The sequence below is a fragment of the Labeo rohita genome, chromosome 3, assembly GCF_022985175.1.
Source record: "Labeo rohita strain BAU-BD-2019 chromosome 3, IGBB_LRoh.1.0, whole genome shotgun sequence".
In the NCBI taxonomy this organism is placed as follows: domain Eukaryota; kingdom Metazoa; phylum Chordata; class Actinopteri; order Cypriniformes; family Cyprinidae; genus Labeo; species Labeo rohita.
This window is the reverse complement of record NC_066871.1, coordinates 19,947,495-19,968,063: the sequence shown is the minus strand read 5'-3', so window position 1 is coordinate 19,968,063 and position 20,569 is coordinate 19,947,495. Positions and strand designations below refer to the sequence as shown.

The window sequence follows — 20,569 nt, the reverse complement described above, 5'->3', positions numbered from 1 at the left end:
GCATCCAACAGCTCTTTACCTGGATCCGCACATGCACCTGTGAATTCGGCCTTCAGTAGTACATTGGCGGCTACTGCCCTCTAGTGGTGAGCTTTGGTTTAAAAATCAACTGTTTTAATATCGTATTCCTGCACATGATGCGTGTATTACAAAAACAAAGCATGTTTAAAACATGATGTGCATGTTTAAATCAGGTTCTCACACGTAGGCCTACTACACGGCACTCACTTAAATGAATACTAAGATAAATGTAATCTACCAGTTTAAAACGTAAATATTAAATGTAAATACTGAAATAACTAAGTTTGTAAATTCTATCGTAATGAAAAGGATGCGAACGGATGTTTCTTTTGAATGTTAGTCTAGCTTAGCGCATTTGTGTCTGGCATTCTGTGGGGACATCCCGCCTCACTATCAGGACCCTAGCCAGGCAAGATGGCGGCGCCCAACCAAATCGCCGGGGAGTTTGAAAACTGGCTGAACAAGCGCCTGGACTCCCTCGAAGTAGACAGAGAAGTTTACGGAGCTTATATACTTGGAGTGCTTCAGGAAGAGGACAGTGACGAAGAGCAAAAGGATGCTCTTCAAGGCATTCTCTCCGCTTTTTTGGTCAGTGCACGCGCACGTTCGTTCATGACACTCGCACGCTCAACTCAGCTGTCAAGATATTTCACACGAGTGGCTCTGCGCTTATAAACACTGTCAAATTTAACCGTTGTTCTGGTTAACTCATCATAAACCTGAATGACATTTCTATATTATAACTTAATTCCTTTATCGGCCCTTCGTTTGAGGAGTTAAACTATAAAACTTGATCAAACGCCTGTTGCCATTTTCTGCATTTATGTTTATTATTATTATAATTTACTCAAAAATAATCTCATATGAGCAACTTACTTTCAGATATGTTGTAAACTCCGTTTAAATGTAGGCTTACGTAAGGTGTGTGCAGAGAGTTATTAGTGTTACTGGTATGAAATCACTGTAAACATCCAAATACAGGCGTTGGCATGAATGTTTTAGACTTGCGTTGGTAAAGAGGTCACTTTATTCTCGTAGGAAGAAGACACGCTTGAGGAGGTTTGCCAGCAGATCTTAAAACAGTGGAGCGAGTGCGGCAGCAGATCTAAAGTAAAGGGGACTCAGGCAGATGGTAAGTGGAGAGCTGAAATTAGAAAAGGTGAATCACACTGACCCCATTTACCAGTCTAAAACTGTAAGTGTGGTACATTTGTGTCTTTATGTAATATTTCCTATGCCTTAATGACAAATAAAGAAAAAAATACTCAGTTGCAAAACATGTTTATCAGAATTTACTTCTAAAAATTCATGCACTACAGTTTGGCGTCAGATTTTTGATTTGAAGAAATTAATACTTTTATTCAGCAAGGAAGCATTAAACTGATCAAATGTGACAGTAAAGTGATTTAACATGTTACAAAAGATTCGTTTCAAATAAACTTTTGAACTATTGGACTATTTATCCCCCAAAAAAAGAAAAGTTTTCAGTTTCTCCAAAAATACTAAGCAGCACAAACTTTTTTAATGTTGATGTAAGAAATGTTACTTGAGCACCAAATCGGTATATGAAAATGATTTCTGAATGATGATGTAACACTGAAGTAATGGAGTAATGATGCTGAAAATTCAACTTTGCATCACAGGAATAAATTCCATTTTAAAATGTATTCAAATAAAACAGTTAATTACCGTTAATATTGTAATAATTGATTTAAATTGTACTGTGTTTACTGTATTTTTGATTAAATAAACGCAGCCTTGTTGAACAAAAAAATGTATGGCATTCTGTATATAAATTATATTTATAATTGCTGTATTTATTATTTTCTCACTTTTTTGTATGTGTAACTTAGTGTAGCTTCATACTTTTTTTTTTCTTAATATCCTCTGTATTATTTCACAATACAACATAATAGTGATGTAAACATTTTTGATTTGTAGTATAAATTTGGATTTTTGTTCCCCCCAGTGACTGTTTTTGAAAATTGATCTTTGTTTTTTCTGTTTTCAGATGAGGTTCAGGCCATTGCCAGTTTGATAGAGAAGCAGGCACAGATTGTGGTTAAACAGAAGGAGGTGTCAGAGGAGGCCAAGAAGAGGAAAGAGGCCCTGTTGGCCCAGTATGCTACTGTCACAGATGAGGAGGAATATCCTTTTAGTAATTATGTTGTAATATTGTATTTTGTACCTATTTCTATGATACTTTGTTGAGAACAGTGTGAAGCAGTTTCTTTAACATTTGTACTGAAGAGGAGGAGGAAGAACAAGCCACGGCAGGGATACCCAGCGACAAATGTATCCTTTTTACACCATCACTCTACTGTGTAATAAACACAATCAATTCAGGAGATTTAGTACTGACCTGAGAACGATATTTCACATAAGACGTTTACATATAGTCCACAAGAGAAAATAATAGTTGAATTTATAAACATTCAAGAGTTTACATATACTTGATTCTTAATACTGTGTTGTGGATGATACACAGCTTTCGTTTGTTTGTTTTAGTTTTGTGATAGTTGACTGACATGAGTCCCTTGTTTGTCCTGAACAGTTAAACTGCCTGCTGTTCTTCCCACAAATTTGTTGTCGTTTTTTTAGCATTTTTGTCTATCTGAACCCTTTCCAACAATGATTGTATGATTTTTGAGATCCATTTTTCACACTGACGACAACTGAGGGACTCATATGTAACTATTACAAACAGTCACTGCTGCTCCAGAAGGAAACACAATGCATTAAGAGCCTGGAGATGAAAACTTTTGAACCAAATGAAGATGTGTACATTTTTCTTATTTTGCCTAAACGTATATATATATATTTTTTTATTTAGAACTGCCCTTCAGAAGCTACAGAAGATACTTGCATGTCCCCAGAAGACAAAATAAGTTTAATTTACCCTGATCTCCAGGCTTTTTTTTTTTTTTTTTTTTTAATAACATTTAGTGTCCAGTACTGTTGTAGAGGCAGCTGTGGTATTATCTGCATTGATTAGACTAAATATCTTTATCTACATGAACTGTTCCCTTCACTGGTCGCTCTAGCCCTGTTCAAAAACACCAATGTCGAGGATGTTTTGAATCGTCGCAAACAGCAGCGTGACCAGGCCAGAGAGGACGCGCAGAAGAAGAAAGATCAGGACAAGATGCAACGCGAAAAAGACAAGCTGGCCAAGCAGGAGCGCAAAGACAAAGAAAAGAAACGCACACAGAAGGGAGAACGCAAGAGATAGAGAGAAAATGCAGAGCAAGAAAACTTTTGCAGACTATACAATACCATTTACCTAGAAGAGAAAAATACAATGAGACCTCAGCAAACAACATCCCAACTAACAATGTATGCATCCATATCCTATTTTTTTGGGTCCGATATTGCTTATTGAACGTTGAATAATGTTGGGCCTATTTAGCTGTTGTATTGGCTTGTACAAAACAAATCGCAAACCAGCAAACAGAGTGAGAATTGTATCATGACCCATTCATTTATTACAGGTGCTGACTGTTGTGCTACTTTTTTAGGGGGAAATCACACAACCTGTCAAAAGCATGTTCAGGCTGCATTTCAACCCAAAAATCATATTTACGTTAAAGATTGTTTACCCTAATTGTCATTACTGTATTACATAAATATTTAAATTGTAAAGAATAACTGTAATGAAAATAATGTGGCTATGCAAAATATCTTCATTTTTGGAAAAACAATGTGTGTGTATATATATATATATATATATATATATATATATATATATATATATATATAAAATACAGCAGTCAACATTTGAGGTAGATCAAAGCCTTTCATCAAAATTGTCCTAAAACCAAAACAATACCCGTTCTTGTCTTAGGACAACTGTGATGAACTTTTTTTTGATCCACTTCAAAAGTTAACTACTGTGTGTGTGCATGTGTGTGTGTGTGTATATATATATATATATATATATATATATATATATATGTGTATATGTATGTGTATATGTATGTATGTATGTATGTGTGTGTGTATATATATATATATATATATACATATACATATACATATACATATACATATACATATATATATACACACACCTATACATATACACTCACTTTTTTATGGTGAAAAGTGACCTGGACATGTTTCCATGAGATTCGCTCTAACATATTTCTATGAAATTCACTCTTTGACATTTTACCAGCGGATAACCAACATGCTTGTGTCTAAAAAAAGGCATAAATCACCATCTTATTGCCTTGAGGGACTTTCAAATAACCTGTGAACCTGTTTTGATATGTTTTCCATAGGTTGCTCTGCAGTAGCACTCCAGTGATTTTTAACACACAGCTCAAGATATAAAAATATATCTCTATTTATTCAGCTCACAAGCTTTTTCAGAAACCAATGGAAGCCTTCTCGTCATGTAGCAATATATGGAGAGGGCTCAGAGACAACCCAAAGACAGATAAACATAACTACTAATCAGTGGAAGAGAATGGGCGACATGCACAAATTTGAGGTTTTTTGCTCTTGGCGGATGTTTCTGTCTCAGTTGTGGTTTATTTTTATTGTAGGACAGTGATGAACCTAAAATGAGAAGGGTATGTGTGTGTGCACATATATATCAATTGACAACTGTTCATTTGAAGCTGCTACATATTGTGCCAATACCTTGTAGACTGCCTTCTCATATACTACAATGGGTTGCACTGTAGGTAAACCAATATCTTTTGTGTCTGTTAGCTTGCAAGATCAGGCGACTGAGGCATTCTTTTATCACAGCCACAATAATTAACATTTTGTATTTAAAAACCCTAAAATTGGTACAATAAACCGAGTTGTGTAAATGAACACGTGTTCACTCTTGACTTGAATCACAGAGAATATAGTTCTGCCTTGATAGCATGTGTAGGTTTTTTATTACAGCCACAAAATGCTTTTTTAAATTTGATGCTATAAGACAGAACTATCAGAAGCTGTCTACCTTTTTCTTCCCGTAAATTTTATGGGCCTGGCTTCCGGTCTCATCCATGTCCAGCTATTTTTAGCTGTACAAAACAAGCTGTACAACTGCAAATTGGTGTGTCTTACCATATTATTTTAATGTTTTATCTTAATTATGCACACAGTTTTACCATTTACTACATGTTGTTATTCTTCTCGTAATTTCCCTACAGCGGATAATGAACCTGAAGTCTCATCCATACACTTACTTCCTTGTTGAAGAAAAAGGTGGATACTTCGCATGTAAACTCTGAGTGTCACTGTCGATTGCTGAAGATTTTATAATTTCTAAATGAACACTGATTTAAACACTATTTAAACACTGATGACTGGTGAAACTGTCCTCATCTATCAAAACATTGTTTTGCACACCTTTGATGGTTTTCTTTACAAATCTTTGTCATATTTGGGTGTCAAAACTGAAAAATGTCCAATGGGATTTTTTAATGGAAATCATCTAGCAAGCTAAACTCTTAAGTATTGTTTATTCCATTAAGCCTCAGCAGCTTGATATCAGTGGGCATTTAAGGAAGAATGCTATTTGCTCTGTAAATGTTTAGGTTTTTGAAACCTAAATGAGAGTGAGGAACTTGTTTACAAATGGCTTTCATAACTTAGCCAACCAGCTGTTTTTGGTTGATCCTAACACTGTTCTTTTAAAGCATAAGTTGTTGTAAGTGAACAGTCAAATTCACTGCAGCTTCGCTGAATGATTTTACAAGTGGTTTTAATTTTATACAGACTGGGATCTGCATTTTTTTAATTAGTGCATTGATTAACATTGTATTTTGAATCAATGTTTAATTAAATAAACAGTAGTTTTACGCACCACTCTGTGAGTTCTGGGATTTGTGTTGTGTTAGTTTAATTGTTAAACTTGAACAAAAGCACAAGCAAAGAAACAAAGGCAAGTACGAGTACACGTCATATGAACTATCAGCCTGTAGCATTTTCTAGTAACCTGTTGTTGACATCATTTCAGTCCGTGAGTTGTTACTCTCAGCTATTCAGTATCCTTACATCACAGACAATTTGATGACATATACATTGAAAGATAGAGATGAAACACTGAGAATTGAGAAAAACAAAAACAGATTTGGGAAAGATTTGCAGTGAGGCTACTAAAAACCGTGCTGATGCCAAAGATGCATATAAATAAATAAAATAAAAGGACAACTGGAACACGTCCTGATGATCATAAATATTGTTTTTTGCCTGAATGTGTGTATCACTGGACCTAAAATTAGCTTTTGAATTGGCTGTAAGAGACACTAATTAAACTGTCAAAAAAATCTTTAACACAAATATTTTTTTGCTTCTTGTGTAACTATTTATACATTTCTAGGTCAATGGGGTAAAAATACCCCATTATCCTCCAAAGCCACAAATCTTACTCTTGCCAAACATTCTGTACCATTATCACCACTAGCCAGTTAAAAGTCGCTCTTCTCATTTCATCTCTTAAATCATTCTTTCATACTCTCTCAAAACGTTTTTTCACTGGCAGTTCTCCTTGGACAAAATAGCTCAGTACTGATCTTACTGCCATAATTCCATGTGTTTTGGAGAATTTGATAATCTGATTGGTGGTTTTCACAGAAGACTGATAAATATTAATGAACTGAGTTCCATTTGCTGCCCACAACTGAGCCTAACATATCGCTATAGTGAAATAACTTAACTCATTAATTCTTCTTAAAATGCAATCACTTCTTTTGCCTTTTTGGACAGGTTAGATCAATGTTGCTTTGTGTCAAAAAACACAAACACAAAAAAAAACTGTAAACCTGCCAGAAAGTGATCACAGGGTAATCAGTGCTCACTCCAAGCTGCTTTGTTCAGGACTGTCTTGGCCTGAGCAGGTACCCATCTCGTCTCTCTCCTCTGGGTAACTGTTTGTTTTGGGCAAAGTCATTTGCAGTGCACACCAAAGAGCGGTCCGGGCCTTCCTGGTGCTGCTGCACAGGTCATTTACTGCAGATGCCAACAGAAGTATCTCTGTAAAACGGGAAACACGTTAAAGGATTAGCTCACTTCAAGAATGAAAATTTCCTCATCATTTGCTCACCGCCATGTCATCTAAGATGTCTTTAGACGAAAAGAAATTAAGGTTTTTGAGGAAAACATTCCAGGATTTTTCTCCATATAGTGGACTTCAATAGGGATCAATGGGTTGAAGGTCCAAATTGCAATTTCAATGCAGCTTCAAAGGGCTCTACATGATCCCAGCCGAGGAATAAGGGTCTTCTCTAGCGAAACAATTGTGTACATGTGTATATATAATTTTTTTTTTTTTTTTAAAGAACAATGGTTTCGCTAGATAACACCCTTATTCCTCGGCTGGGATTGTGTACAGCCTTTTGAAGCTGCATTGAAACTACAATTTGGACAACCCACTGATCCCCATTAAAGTCCACTACAATGAGGAAAAATCCTGGAATGTTCTCCTCAAAAACCCTAATGTCTTTTTGACTGAAGAAAAAAAGACATGAACATCTTGGATGACATGGGGGTGAGTAACTTATCAGGAAATGTTTATTCTGGAAGTAAACTAAGCAAATGTTTTACTAAGCAGTAAATCTAAGGCTAAGTTGGACTTCACCAAGTCCTGTCATCTTCCACTTTCTTAGGACTATGGCTTCACTTTAGTTTATGTAAGATGTGTACTTCCTTCTTCTGTTATAGTGTATGACTCACTAACCCCTGTCCTCTCTAAAGAAGGCCGCTGGCTGCCTCTGTCTGCTGCTGGCATTGATGAATTCGTCCTTGCGGCGTGCCTGAGTGACGTAGATGACCTCCAGATGCCTGTCCAATGTTGAGCCAATATTAGCATGAAGCGGAGAACTGCGCAACTGTTCCATCTTGCCTAGCAAACCTGTCACCTACAAACACAATGCAATTCTGCATAATAATATGGAAAATTCTCCAATTTCATCTGTAATTATAGTCTAAAACACTTTAATTCTAATATAAAATCAGAGTCGGCAAAAATAAATTATACATGTATAAAATATTTACTTTCTATGAAGTTGATGGTTTCTTTTTTCTACCCACCACTATAGTACTATTAGATGTAAAACCTAAATATATATTTCAAATTGTTATAACTTTAATACAGGCTCACTAGCACTATTTAGTGTCCCTCTGTATGAAAACCCTTGGCAAAAATTTGAGAAATACTGACCCTGGCCTGTTCACGTAGCTGGTCTACAATGAGGCGGTCCAGTCTGGTAGGGTTTGGAGGTATTTTGGGTAAAACACTACTGGTCACCACAGACAGGCGTTTTCCTGGATAAGTCTTAGAAAGAACAGCTTCTGCCTGTAAGAAAGAACGCATTACATTAATTTCTTACCTCATCATGCTTGTAAAATGAAAACAGGTCAGCCTGCAAACTACATGGTAATTCAGTAGCATGATTCACCAAGACAGGATCTGTACTTTCCATATATTATTTTCCTAAAAGAATTCACTGTTTTGGCTATAACAGAGTGCTACAGGGATGATGAATTTTTGTATACCAAAACCCAGAAACAAGTTAGCACTTTCCGTTCCATCATCCTGAAATCTATGAGCTTTCTGAATGGATTTCTAGTTAAATACCTGAAATAAGGTCTGTGGTTAACACAGTTAAGTTCAAGATAATTCAAGTTTTATTATATGACAAAAAATACATTAGTAATACCCCCTTTTTCCAAGCTTTTATTTGTCTTGAAAAAGGCAGGTGCAAACAAGAGGCAAAATAAGACTACAGAGGTTGTCGGGGGGACATTAAAGGTCACCACAAAAAACTAGGGCTGCAACGATTACATGATTCTATTCGAGTATTAAATTTTTTTAAATCCTTGATTGCATTTTGCCCGTGTTGAGTATTCGGCAAAACACCGGAAAAATAGTGGCGCTTTCCACATATTAAACCCATAATAAAAATCATAATAAAGCATAATGCTGTCAAGAATTCACAAATGCTATGGTTCAATTAAAGGTTTAATATATGCGCTTTAATTATTTAAATATGTGTAGGTTGTGTTTGTGCATCTCAGAGCGGCCCTGTTCACAGTAAATGCTGCTACACAAAATGTTATGATGCTACAAAAACTTTACATGTGTGGAGCGTCTCAAACTTTGAGTTTATTATAACGTTCATCTGGGAACACAACGTGCACTATTTCGTCAGATTTGTAAGGTAAACTGTTTCTAAACTTATGCAAATACAGGAGAATACACCATTTTCTTGCTCAATATGCTAACTGTTCATCGCAATTTAAAAATAAAAGCTCAAACCCTCACTTTTTACACGTTTTGATGTCTACATATTCAAGAAATTACAGTGGCTGTATTCTTTTCTATCATAAAGAAATGGCCAAATATTAAAGATTAAGTGGACATTTGAATTAAATGTTGTTGAGCTGTTGGCACTCTCTCTGTAGGTATTTGATATAATGCATAATGTACATTAGCTTTATTGTTTATAATACACTGTGTATTTTAACAGTTTTGTTCAATAAAACCAAATGATTACTTGCTTTTGATACTTTTTTTGAACTAAGTATTATTGCCTTATTGCTTTTATATATGTATTTTAAGTCATGTTAAAGGATGTTGTTTGCTTAGGTCTATTTTTATTACTACAAAAAAAATAATTATAATTATCCAATTACTCGATTAATCCTAAGAATAACTGATAGATTACTCAAATACCAAAATAACTGTTAGTGACAGCCCTACAACAAAAGTCTTCACACCATCATGCTTTTATAAACTATTCGAACTCAAACTATCAGTGAAAATGTTTTAAATAAAGAGTTGTTGGAAGATGGTGATGTTGAAGTTTATAGCATTCATTGAGCTTTTTAATCTGCTGATTGCATATAGGTATCAGAATTTAAGTTGTGTTGATCTGAGAAGATTATCATGATGAAAAAAATGTGTAGGAATCATAAACTTTTGTTGGTCACTGAACTTAATTTTTGCAACAATCCAAAAGACAATGAAAAAATCCAATCAAGGAAACCAACGTGATGCTAACATCAAGGTAATACAGAAATTCATTAACACTGCAGCACGTACCTGAAAATTCACACATAGAATACATGAATTATGACTCAAAAACTCACTTACTTGCTTTCTCTCTTTCTCCAGCATCCTCCACTGCTCGTAACATTCTTCCAGGTAAAAGTGCAGCTGACTGCTGGGGCTTCCGAACGCCTTGCCAAACTTAGGTAAAGTCATGTCTGACAGAAACCCGGAGAACGACCCATCTCTGGATGCTTGGCTTAGCCCAATACATTCTTGTAGATAGGGGCTGAAGGGTGAAATATCTCCATCCGGCAGACGTTCATTCATGTCGATGAAGGGCACAGAGCAGTAGGGCAACTGGGACTGCGACTGAATCGGGTGGCAAGTGTTTTTTCTGGGATCACCCATCTGGTACAGAAATGGGAAAAGTTGTGATGGTGTCGCTGTGGCTGAGTTTGAAATCGCTCCGTTGTGTCTCATTTGTCCTGCATACAAACTGCCCAGCCCCTGAAATGGATTCTGCAGGAGTCCTGTTTTTTTGTCTGCCTGTTTAGGGAAACCAGAAAATTTGGGTTTCATGCTAAATCGCTGAGAGAAACGCCCGTCGACCATGAGGCCCGCCGGCAAGCTGTTGTTCTCCAGCTGGAGGTCAAGATCTGAAATATCCACATTTCCCGCTCCCTTCCTTAAATCCTCAAGATTGTTCTGGCCTATCGCACCATGTAGATTTACCATGTTCCCCTGACTTAAATCAGCTGGGACTCTTGCTGCAGGCCGGAACAACTGCTGAGACGGAAGCAATGGCTTTGCAAACCCCTCGTTGTTGCTGCTGGTCTTTGCTGAAATCTTAGCTTGCATTTGGTACTGGTTTGACTGGATAGGCTGGTACTGCTTCACACTGGTTTGAGCTGTGCTGCTTCCTATCAGACCAGCTTCTTTGTTTGGGTGAAGTGCTGGAGGAACGATGGTAGGAGTAAAAGGTTTTGGTGGCCCAAAGCTTGAAAACTCATTCGTAGTATAATGACTTTGTTTTTTATCCACTACTTTAGCTCCGCTTTGGGTGCGTGGTGGCTCTCTCCTAAAATTTTGCGTTTGAGTAATAAACTCTGACATTCTTTGAAAAGGATGACTCTTCTGCTCTGCCATGATTTCCTCAAGATTCCTCTGTGCTACAAGTCCATTCTGGGTAGAATCTCTGCAATAGTTCATATCCTGCTCTGCCAAGAGAAAGGCCAGTTTACTGACATCCTGCATGGAGAACGATTGGGTGTTTTTCAGTTTATCTTTGCTCACATATGAAAATTCATGAGATGAACTGAAATAGGAGTCATCCATTGTTTGCGGAGGGCAAAAGGAGTTGTTGACTGTGTTTATATAACCAGACAGGCAGTTAGTGGTGCTGCGGTATCCTTCATCCTTCTCAGGTGTAATATATTCAGGTTTACCAGCCCTGGTCTGGTAGAGGGTAGAGCTGAACGCTGGGGGTGTGTTCAGGCCTGGGGGGGCGAGGAAGATCTTGAGGAGAATATGTGTCAACCTCTCCATTACAGGTGGGGAAATTGCAGGGAAGTGCAAAAGATTCAAAACCATTACAATTCTGAAGTTCAGCCCACTGATCAGATTCTCTACCTGCAGGCTGAGAAGAAATATTGCTGGCTGGTTTAGGACAATTCTGGTTTGATGGGAATCCGGAAATGGGCGGCATCTGTACCTCATTACTGAAGTATTGCATCCTGTCTTCTCTTGTTAACTTTGGAGACCAGACACCTTTCAGACTAGTTGATAGCCTACTAAAAACGACAAAAAAAAACTGTTCTTTTTTTTGCATCAAGTTTAAAGAAAGCTGGTGAATTTTTGGATGAAATTATGAAATTACTAAAGCTGTCATAACATGTTAACACAAAACAGTTAATTAAATGTTTAGCATGCTTATTTTTTAAGCTACAAGGGCATTTACATGCACTGACACAAAAGTTGCTAGCCTCCTTACTCTTCAACGCACAAATAAGCTTATTAATGAGACTTACGGTTCATTAGCCGCTATAGTGTAATAACGAGAAGAATAACAATGTGCCATGAACGGTGTTTGCGCTACAAACCATTGTATTCATAATTAAGATAATACATTAAAATAATATGGTAAGACACACCAATGTATGTATCAAACAGCAAAACTAAACTGATAATTTTCTCAACACCATGTCATCCAAGAGGTTCATGTCTTTCTTTCTTCAGTTGAAAAGAAATGAACATTTTGAGGTTTTTGAGAAAAACATTCCAGGATTTTTGTCCATATAGTGGACTTCAATAAAAGCCAGCGGTTTAAAGGGCTAAATTGCTGTTTCAGTGCAGCTTCAAAGGGCTCTACACGATCCCAGCCGAGGAATAAGGGTCTTATCTAGCAAAACAATCAGTCATTTTCAGACCCAGTGTTTACAAAGTGAACATGCAAAAAAAGTCAAACGCCCTTTACAAAAATAGATAAAACAACAATATCAGACTATTTTGAAGTTGGAGGAGAAAGTGAGTTTTTCACCCTACCCTACCTTTTATGAACCGTACACAGAAGAAGAACTAACCACGCGTGACCTTTTCTTACGGGAATGAGCATTTGTTTTTTTAAAAGTATGTACTTTTTTCTTTTTTTTTTTACAAAATTACATCTTTTCGCTACTTAAGACACCATTCCTCAGCTGGGATGGTGTAGAGCCCGATGAAGCTGCATTTGAAACTGCAATTTGGACCTTCAGCTTATTGACTCCCATTGAAGTCCACTATATGGAGAAAAATCCTGGAATGTTTTCCTCAAAACCTTCATTTCTTTTCGACTGAAGAAAGAAAAACATTAACTTCCTGCATGACATTCATTTCATTTCAGTAACATAAATCAAGAGGGACTTACTTCTCTGAGACATACGAGGAGTATGGGTCCATTGAATCTGGTTCGTCTAATATGTCTGACACTAATCCATAAAGATCAGCCTCACTCCCACAATTATAGGCATCTACCAGATTTCTATGCAAGATAAACATTATTTTACTATTTAATAACAAATCCCTCTTGACTCACTGTATTAGTGTTAATATGTGACCCTGGATCACAAAACCAGTCATAATGGTCATTTTTTCAAAATTGAGATTTATAAATCATATGAAAGCTGAATAAATAAGCTTTTCATTGACAAGATTTGGCCGAGATACAACTATGTAAAAATCAGGAATCTGAGGGTGCAAAAAAATCAAAATATTGAGAAAATCACCTTTAAAGTTCTTCAAATAATATTCTTAAAGTATATTACTAATCAAATATTAAGTTTTCATACATTTACAGTAGGAATTTTACAAAATATCTTAACGGAACATGATCTTTACTTAATTTCCTAATGATTTTTGCCATAAAAGAAAAATCAATAATTTTGACCCATACAATGTATTTTTGGCTATTGCTACAAATATACCCGTGCTACTTAAGACTGGTTTTGTGGTCCAGGGTCACATATATAACATCCAATTTTTACAGTACATATAAAAATAAAATTAACCTGTTATTAGGTACGACTTGAGGCCAGTTCCCTGATTTACAGTCATCTTCCTGAGTTGGCCAAACTGTGTAAGGCAGTGGTGCACAGTCTTGCACCGGGCAGTCCGAGAATGGGTTGTATGACAAGAATCCGCTGTCTTTGAAGCTATTCTGCAATTGAAAAGCACAGCATTTGTTAACTAGATAAAATATACATTTTCATAATTGTATGTGTAAAAACAAGCAAAACTAAGGATGTCACCCAAATTCACTGTGCAATTTAGTTAGTCTCTTATTACAAATGCAGCCCACTTCAAATATCTATTGAAATATTTATTGCAACTCACAACAGACCACACTTGACATCTTTTATATTTGGAAAAACTTTTCTCTAACAGTGAGTAATTTTAATAACCCTACATTCAAACATACAAGGAAATTAAATTGGCAAATCTATAACAGTTATACTAAAATCATAAAAAACATTTTTAAATTACTTTATGCAGTAAAGCCACAAGTTGAAAACTACTTCCTCACCTGAGGCTTGTTAAGGTTAGTGGAAAAGTAGGAGTCTGTTCCTGGATTATGAAATCGATCGAAGACTGCTCTTGCTCCATTTGTATCCACATTGATTTTGCTTTTCGCTGCATTATTAACCTTAAAGTATAAGGGTAAAAATTATTAACAATAATGACATGACAAAAAATCCAGGCAAATGAGGCCTTGTGGGGATTTTCTTTTGCCTGGAGTTAAGACATATCTCGCTTCACCTTTATAATTTGTTAAACATGAGTAACTTAAATGTCACTGCTCTTCACGTTTCTTACTAGGCTAATTAACATTTTAATCAGGTATGTGTACACCTGGTAATCTGTATTAGGTCGGTAACTAAGTTAACTTAACAAGCAGACAGAAAAAGTGAACTAGTTAGTCAAGTCTTTCCTCAGAATTAGCTCTTACCTCCATTGGCAATGAACTTTGCTGGCAGAGGGCCTCGCTCTATAAATTATTTGTGATATAAATTAGAAATTTATGGTTCACGATTGTTCTAATTAAGCAAATGATTTACTGTGAAAATAAGTTAAAGACGACCAATGTCTTTCACATAAATTTATCGGACACTACCCGCCGCCTCGCCCGTTTCTCTTCACCAATGTACCCGCGAAGCAAAGAGTTTGCGCCGGTATCTAGCGAACAACAGTTTCTCACAATTCTATTGGCTAAACCGTCTTCAATTAGCCAATCAGAATCCATCAAATGGTCGCGAGGGGAGAAGCAGTCAGGCTTGGTAACGGAAGAATACATTTTCCTTAAAATATGTTTATTTGTATTTTTATGTATTTTAGCCTCGGAGATGTATTTCTTTTAATAGAATCAATAAATTAACTAATTTCCCAGTAATGACTCATTTCTCTCTTGCTCTGTATCTTAATTTTCTTTCTTAATAAGTCTTTCTTAATTAATATCCTTTATCCTTTTCTTTAGTTTCAGAGCGGTATAAAGTTCGCTTGACGTTTGACGTTCGATATTTACAAATTTAGGGACCGTCTCTAACGTTACATAAGACACTGATATATATTTTTTTTAACTTCAATAGCGTTTGAATCGAATGACTACATTCACGCAACCAACTATAAAGTGTTCATGTAGGTGTCAGCTATAATGCACACCTTTTAGATTTTAAAATAAACTGTTAGATCATATGTTAAAATAAAAAAGCAGTGATATTTACTCATGATATTTACTTAACTATAATGCACACCTTTTAGATTTTTAATATTTGCTAAAATTATCTGTAAATCATATGTGACCCTGGATCACAAAACCAGTCATAAGGGTCAATTTTTCAGATTTCAGATTTATACATCATCTGAAAGCTGAATAAATAGGCTTTCCATTGATGTATTTTTTGTTAGGATAGGACAATATCTGATCGAGGTAAGACTATTTGAAAATCTGGAATCTGAGGGTGCAAAAAAATCAAAATATTGAGAAAATTGCCTTTAAAGTTGTCCAAATAAAGTTCTTAACAATGTATATTACTAATCAAAAATAAAGTTTTCATATATTTACAGTAGGAATTTTACAAAATATCTTCATGGAACATGATCTTTACTTAATTTCCTAATGATTTTTGCCATAAAAGAAAAATCAATAATTTTGACCCATGCAATGTATTTTTGGCTGTTGCTACAAATACACCCCAGCGACTTAAGACTGGTTTTGTGGTCTAGGGTCACATATGTAAATATTGCAATGTGTTTCACTACCGAATGGGCTTAAATGCGAAATATGCCATAATTTCCTTCACAGTGTGAAATATACCATAATTTAATTCACACTGAACAGCTAGTATTATACTATAAATAAATGCTACATGCATTTTGTTTGTATATTCTTATCTTCAATAGTGCACTGCTATCACTGTCATCAATATTACTAACCTACTTGATTTTAAACTGTATATATTGTATATATATATATATATATATATATATATATTTAAAAGCACACACACACACACACAAACACACAAACCTGATAAGACAGTAATGTAAGATGAATGTTACTTGTGAAACAACTATTGAAACTTGATTATGTTTTCTTCTTGTGTGATATGCTGTAGTGATATAAGTGAAAAGGCGGTGATCTTCTAGGGATGTTGAACTCAATGTGAAGGTAGTCATGTTTGGTATTTTTCTTGAAAACAAAGAGTTTGAATTTGTTATCAATTTCTTGCAGGTCTTTTCTTGCAGATGGATTAAATCTAAACCCTTAAACAAATCTTTAAAATTTGTTAAAAACAAGAAAGCCCATAAGTTGTCTTCTCTCTTGGATTTGTATAATTTAATTTAAAAGACCTTTTTGTTGTATTTTATTTTTGATGCTTTTTTTTTTTTTTTTTTTTTTTTTTTGGTCTGGTTTTCTTATTTAAGTTTGACTTATTTTGACTTATTTAACAGTCTTGTTTTTGGTTATACTCAACCAAGGCTAAATACGATTGGTTATATTTTGGAATGTGATTATGTACCTTGTTTGGTTGTAAAGTTGATGCAATAAAAAAAAAAGATAAAAGATAAAAGTTACTAGCAACACATAGCCACAAGATGTCACTACTATCCATCTCACAGATAGATAGATATAGATAGATAGATAGATAGATAGATAGATAGATAGATAGATAGATAGATAGATAGATAGATTGATTGATAGATGTTATTTTGTACAAGACGTTTTTTTGTTTTGTTTTTCAGAAAGGATAATTTCCCTATTCACGTTCTCTCATTCTTCCATACCTAAACTTCTTAGCCAAAAAAAAAAAAAACTTTTAAAAAACGCTCTACGTTTTCAGATGACTAATGGCATATGGTGTTGATATGGGTCTTGAGCGATTCAATTGGTCTGAAGACCTTGTGATGGGGGTTTAGGTTAGAAATCTGTTTCAAGACCCCCGAAGTCCCTCCTCCTTCAAAGTCAGCAACAGGCAGCCCAGGGGGAACTTGAAACAGTCTGACGGACAAAGGGGGAAAAGTCATGCAGTCGCTCCTGCGCGCAACAGATATTCCTCACAAAGTATGCGATTTACACTAGCCCGCGAGTTCATCGAGACTTTTTGTTTTCGATTAGCAAATAATATGTCACCAAAAGCGTAGTTCGCGGACTCACATTGTTTTCAGTGAAAGTTAGACGGAACTTTCCGGGACAATGCAGACGAGTGGAAGTTTGTGCCTGTTTTTGGCACTGATGTTGCCGTGCTGTTTCGTGGCGTCTGGACAGTATCACGGAGACAGTGGAATAGCCGTTCCCGAACACGGCTTCTGTCAGCCCATAACCATCCCCCTGTGCACGGACATCGCTTATAACCAAACCATAATGCCAAATCTGGTCGGACACTACAACCAAGAAGATGCGGGGCTGGAGGTACATCAGTTTTACCCGCTGGTCAAGGTACAGTGTTCTCCTGAACTTAAATTTTTCCTGTGCTCCATGTATGCACCAGTCTGCACAGTTCTGGAGAAAGCCATCCCGCCATGCCGTTCCATTTGTGAGAGGGCAAAGCACGGCTGCGAGGCCCTCATGAACAAGTTTGGCTTTCAATGGCCAGAACGGCTGAGATGTGAACATTTCCCAGTGCTGGGAGACGGACACATCTGCGTGGGACAGAACGACTCCATGGCTACTGTGTCGCCTGTTCACATGCCCGTTCCAGGAACGCCAGGCGTTCAGCTGTTCTCCTCGCCGGACAAGCCATTCCGCTGCCCGTCAGTGCTCAAAGTTCCTTCCTACCTCAGTTATAAGTTTCTAGGCGAGCTGGATTGCGGTGCTCCATGCGAGTCTTCTAGAACACACGGGGCCTATATGTTCTTCACGGACCAGGAGATTGAATTCGCACGGATCTGGATCCTCATCTGGTCCTCTCTGTGCTGTGCATCTACGTTATTCACCGTAACCACATATTTAGTGGACATGCAGCGTTTTAAATACCCAGAACGTCCTATTATCTTTTTGTCCGGCTGTTATACCATGGTGTCCATTGCGTATATCGCTGGCTACTTCCTTGGGGACAAAGTTGTGTGCAACGAGAGCTTTTTTCCCGACAGCTATAAAACCATCGTTCAAGGTACGAAGAAAGAAGGGTGTACGATTCTCTTCATGATGCTGTATTTCTTCAGTATGGCCTCTTCGATTTGGTGGGTCATCCTGTCTCTCACTTGGTTCCTGGCGGCTGGTATGAAATGGGGCCACGAGGCTATTGAAGCCAATTCGCAGTACTTTCACCTGGCTGCCTGGGCCGTTCCGGCCGTAAAGACTATTAGCATCCTGGCCATGGGGCAGATCGATGGAGACGTGCTAAGTGGCGTCTGCTTTGTTGGCCTAAATAATCTCGATCCCCTGAGGGGCTTTGTGTTGGCTCCTCTCTTCATCTACCTCTTCATCGGCACCTCGTTCCTGCTCGCCGGCTTCGTGTCCCTGTTTCGCATCCGCACCATCATGAAGCACGACGGCACCAAGACAGAGAAGCTGGAGCGCTTGATGGTCCGCATAGGTGTGTTTTCGGTTCTCTACACCGTTCCCGCCACCATCGTCATCGCCTGCTTTTTTTACGAGCAGGCCTTCAGGCAGCACTGGGAGAAGAGCTGGATCAGTACTCACTGTAAGAGCCTGGCCATCCCTTGCCCCATGCAACCAGCTCCTCACATGACCCCTGATTTCACCGTCTTCATGATCAAGTACCTCATGACTCTCATTGTAGGGATCACTTCGGGATTCTGGATCTGGTCGGGAAAGACGCTGCACTCTTGGAGGAAGTTCTACACGCGTTTGACCAGTGGAGGACAAGGAGAGACCACCGTTTGAAACGGGACACCTGGGTCCACATTTTCATGCAATAATGTTTTTTGAAATACAAGAACACAATAAAGTGCCTTCAATCATCAGTATTTTGAAAGCAATTACTTGTACACTTATTTTTAGACTGTCAGAGACTTTCAAGTGGAAAGAGAAATGGGACGTAAACCACTTGACTTCCCCAAACAAACACGGCCAATTTGATACCAAGCGCAGAAATGTTTTCCTCCCCCATTCTGTTGCCCCCCTTTTTTTTCTCATAAGCTGCTGGCCATAAAAACTCAACTTGGAAAGTGAGATACCAGCTGGGAATTCAACAAACGACAGAGCTAAGAGAGCCATGGGGGGAGGAGAGCTCGAAAGCTTGCCTCTATCTAATATACGGCAGGCTGTTAAATGTAATTAAAACATTGTACATAATATTTGTAAAAATCTGTATTTGAACATTATTATATATTTGTATTTAAGCAAATCTACGTTTTTGTGTTTCAAAATTTGGTACTATGTAGTTTTTAGGATTTGTAGCCACTAGTCTCTCTTTCATATCTTCTATACTCATGTTTGTCCCTCTATTTTGAATTAAAGTTGTTGTAAATAATACTCCTCTTATGTTTTTCAATTTTATTTAGTTCAGAAAAGAAAAACTCTTTTAATGGTATGTGTTGTGGATTTTAAAGGAGTAGTTCACCTAAAAAATGTTTCAAACCAGTACGTTTTTTCTCATGTGGAAGACAAAAGAATATTTTAAAAAATGGGTAACACTTTACAATAAAGTGTCATTTGGTAAAATTCGTTAATGTATTAACTAACATGAACGAACAATGAACAATACATTTATTACAGTCTCTTTTTAATGTTTGTTAATGTTAGTTAACTAAAATACAGTCGTTCGTTGTTTATGTTAGTTCAGTGCATTAACGAACGTTTAAAAAAGTTTTGTACTTACAATGAAAGCCAGTGAAGTCTAATGTTTTGGACTCTAATGCTGTTCATTGTATGGAAAAAAGGTTCTTCAAAATGTCTTTTTTTGTGTTCCACAGAATGAAAGTCATAGGAGGGAGAGAATAAATGACAGGATTTTTATTTTTGGATGAACTGTCCCTTTAAGCATGTTTTAGCATAAAAGCTACTACAATAATTCACTCTTATTCAAATATATAATCCATATGTCTGTAATTGACCATTCTTTATATTTGGACTAGATCTTAAAACTCTTTTTCCACAAACACTATCCTAAACCCGGAGTTTGGAATGGTTGTGTGTGAGTCAGACAGAGAGAGAGAGTGTGTGTGCTGTATTTTTTTTCTCTTTTGATTGTAGTGTGAAACAGGCAGCCGTTGAGGAGCAAATGGTTCTCGCATGGTCCTGAGAGCTGAGGCATGCAGGGAAAAAATGGAAAGCACATGATGAAATGATTGTGTGTGTGTGTGAGTGTGTGTGCGCACAAACCAGCCTGCTTTACTGAAATGGTGGAGTGTAGTAGTCTGTTACTGATCAGTACGAAGCTTTTCTAAGGTGCAGGGTTTTTTTTTTCTTTTAACCTTCTCTGAATCCATATAAGGCTGATTGATTTTCATGTCTTTTTTGGCTTTGGCCTGCGAGTGTATGTTTGTGAGCTCAGGTTGCTAATCTAATGCATGCCCCTGGGCAGCCAATTTCATGCTCAGTCCCTCATACAATGT

The 20,569-nt window shown here is 37.0% G+C and overlaps 3 protein-coding genes across 3 annotated transcripts; 2 read left to right on the top strand and 1 right to left on the bottom strand.

The window, feature by feature from the left end:
- The first annotated feature begins 420 nt into the window (after window positions 1-420).
- On the top strand, window positions 421-3,760 carry ccdc43 (coiled-coil domain containing 43). Its single transcript, XM_051099938.1, has 5 exons — window positions 421-609; window positions 1,060-1,153; window positions 2,033-2,168; window positions 2,267-2,316; window positions 3,066-3,760. The coding sequence occupies exons 1-5, from the start codon at window positions 436-438 to the stop codon at window positions 3,251-3,253; spliced, it is 642 nt and encodes a 213-aa protein (XP_050955895.1). The 5' UTR covers window positions 421-435; the 3' UTR covers window positions 3,254-3,760.
- Window positions 3,761-5,904: 2,144 nt separating this feature from the next.
- moto (minamoto) lies at window positions 5,905-14,678 on the bottom strand. Its single transcript, XM_051099395.1, is given in 9 exon segments — window positions 5,905-6,999; window positions 7,703-7,883; window positions 8,186-8,320; window positions 10,121-11,524; window positions 11,526-11,808; window positions 12,921-13,034; window positions 13,561-13,709; window positions 14,076-14,195; window positions 14,499-14,678. Coding segments are annotated over 9 exon segments (2,571 nt in total). The 5' UTR covers window positions 14,505-14,678; the 3' UTR covers window positions 5,905-6,820.
- A 2,360-nt stretch (window positions 14,679-17,038) lies between these two features.
- On the top strand, window positions 17,039-19,512 carry fzd2 (frizzled class receptor 2). Its single transcript, XM_051099592.1, has one exon. It carries the CDS (start codon window positions 17,244-17,246, stop codon window positions 18,894-18,896), a length of 1,653 nt encoding a protein of 550 aa, XP_050955549.1. The 5' UTR covers window positions 17,039-17,243; the 3' UTR covers window positions 18,897-19,512.
- Window positions 19,513-20,569: the final 1,057 nt, after the last annotated feature.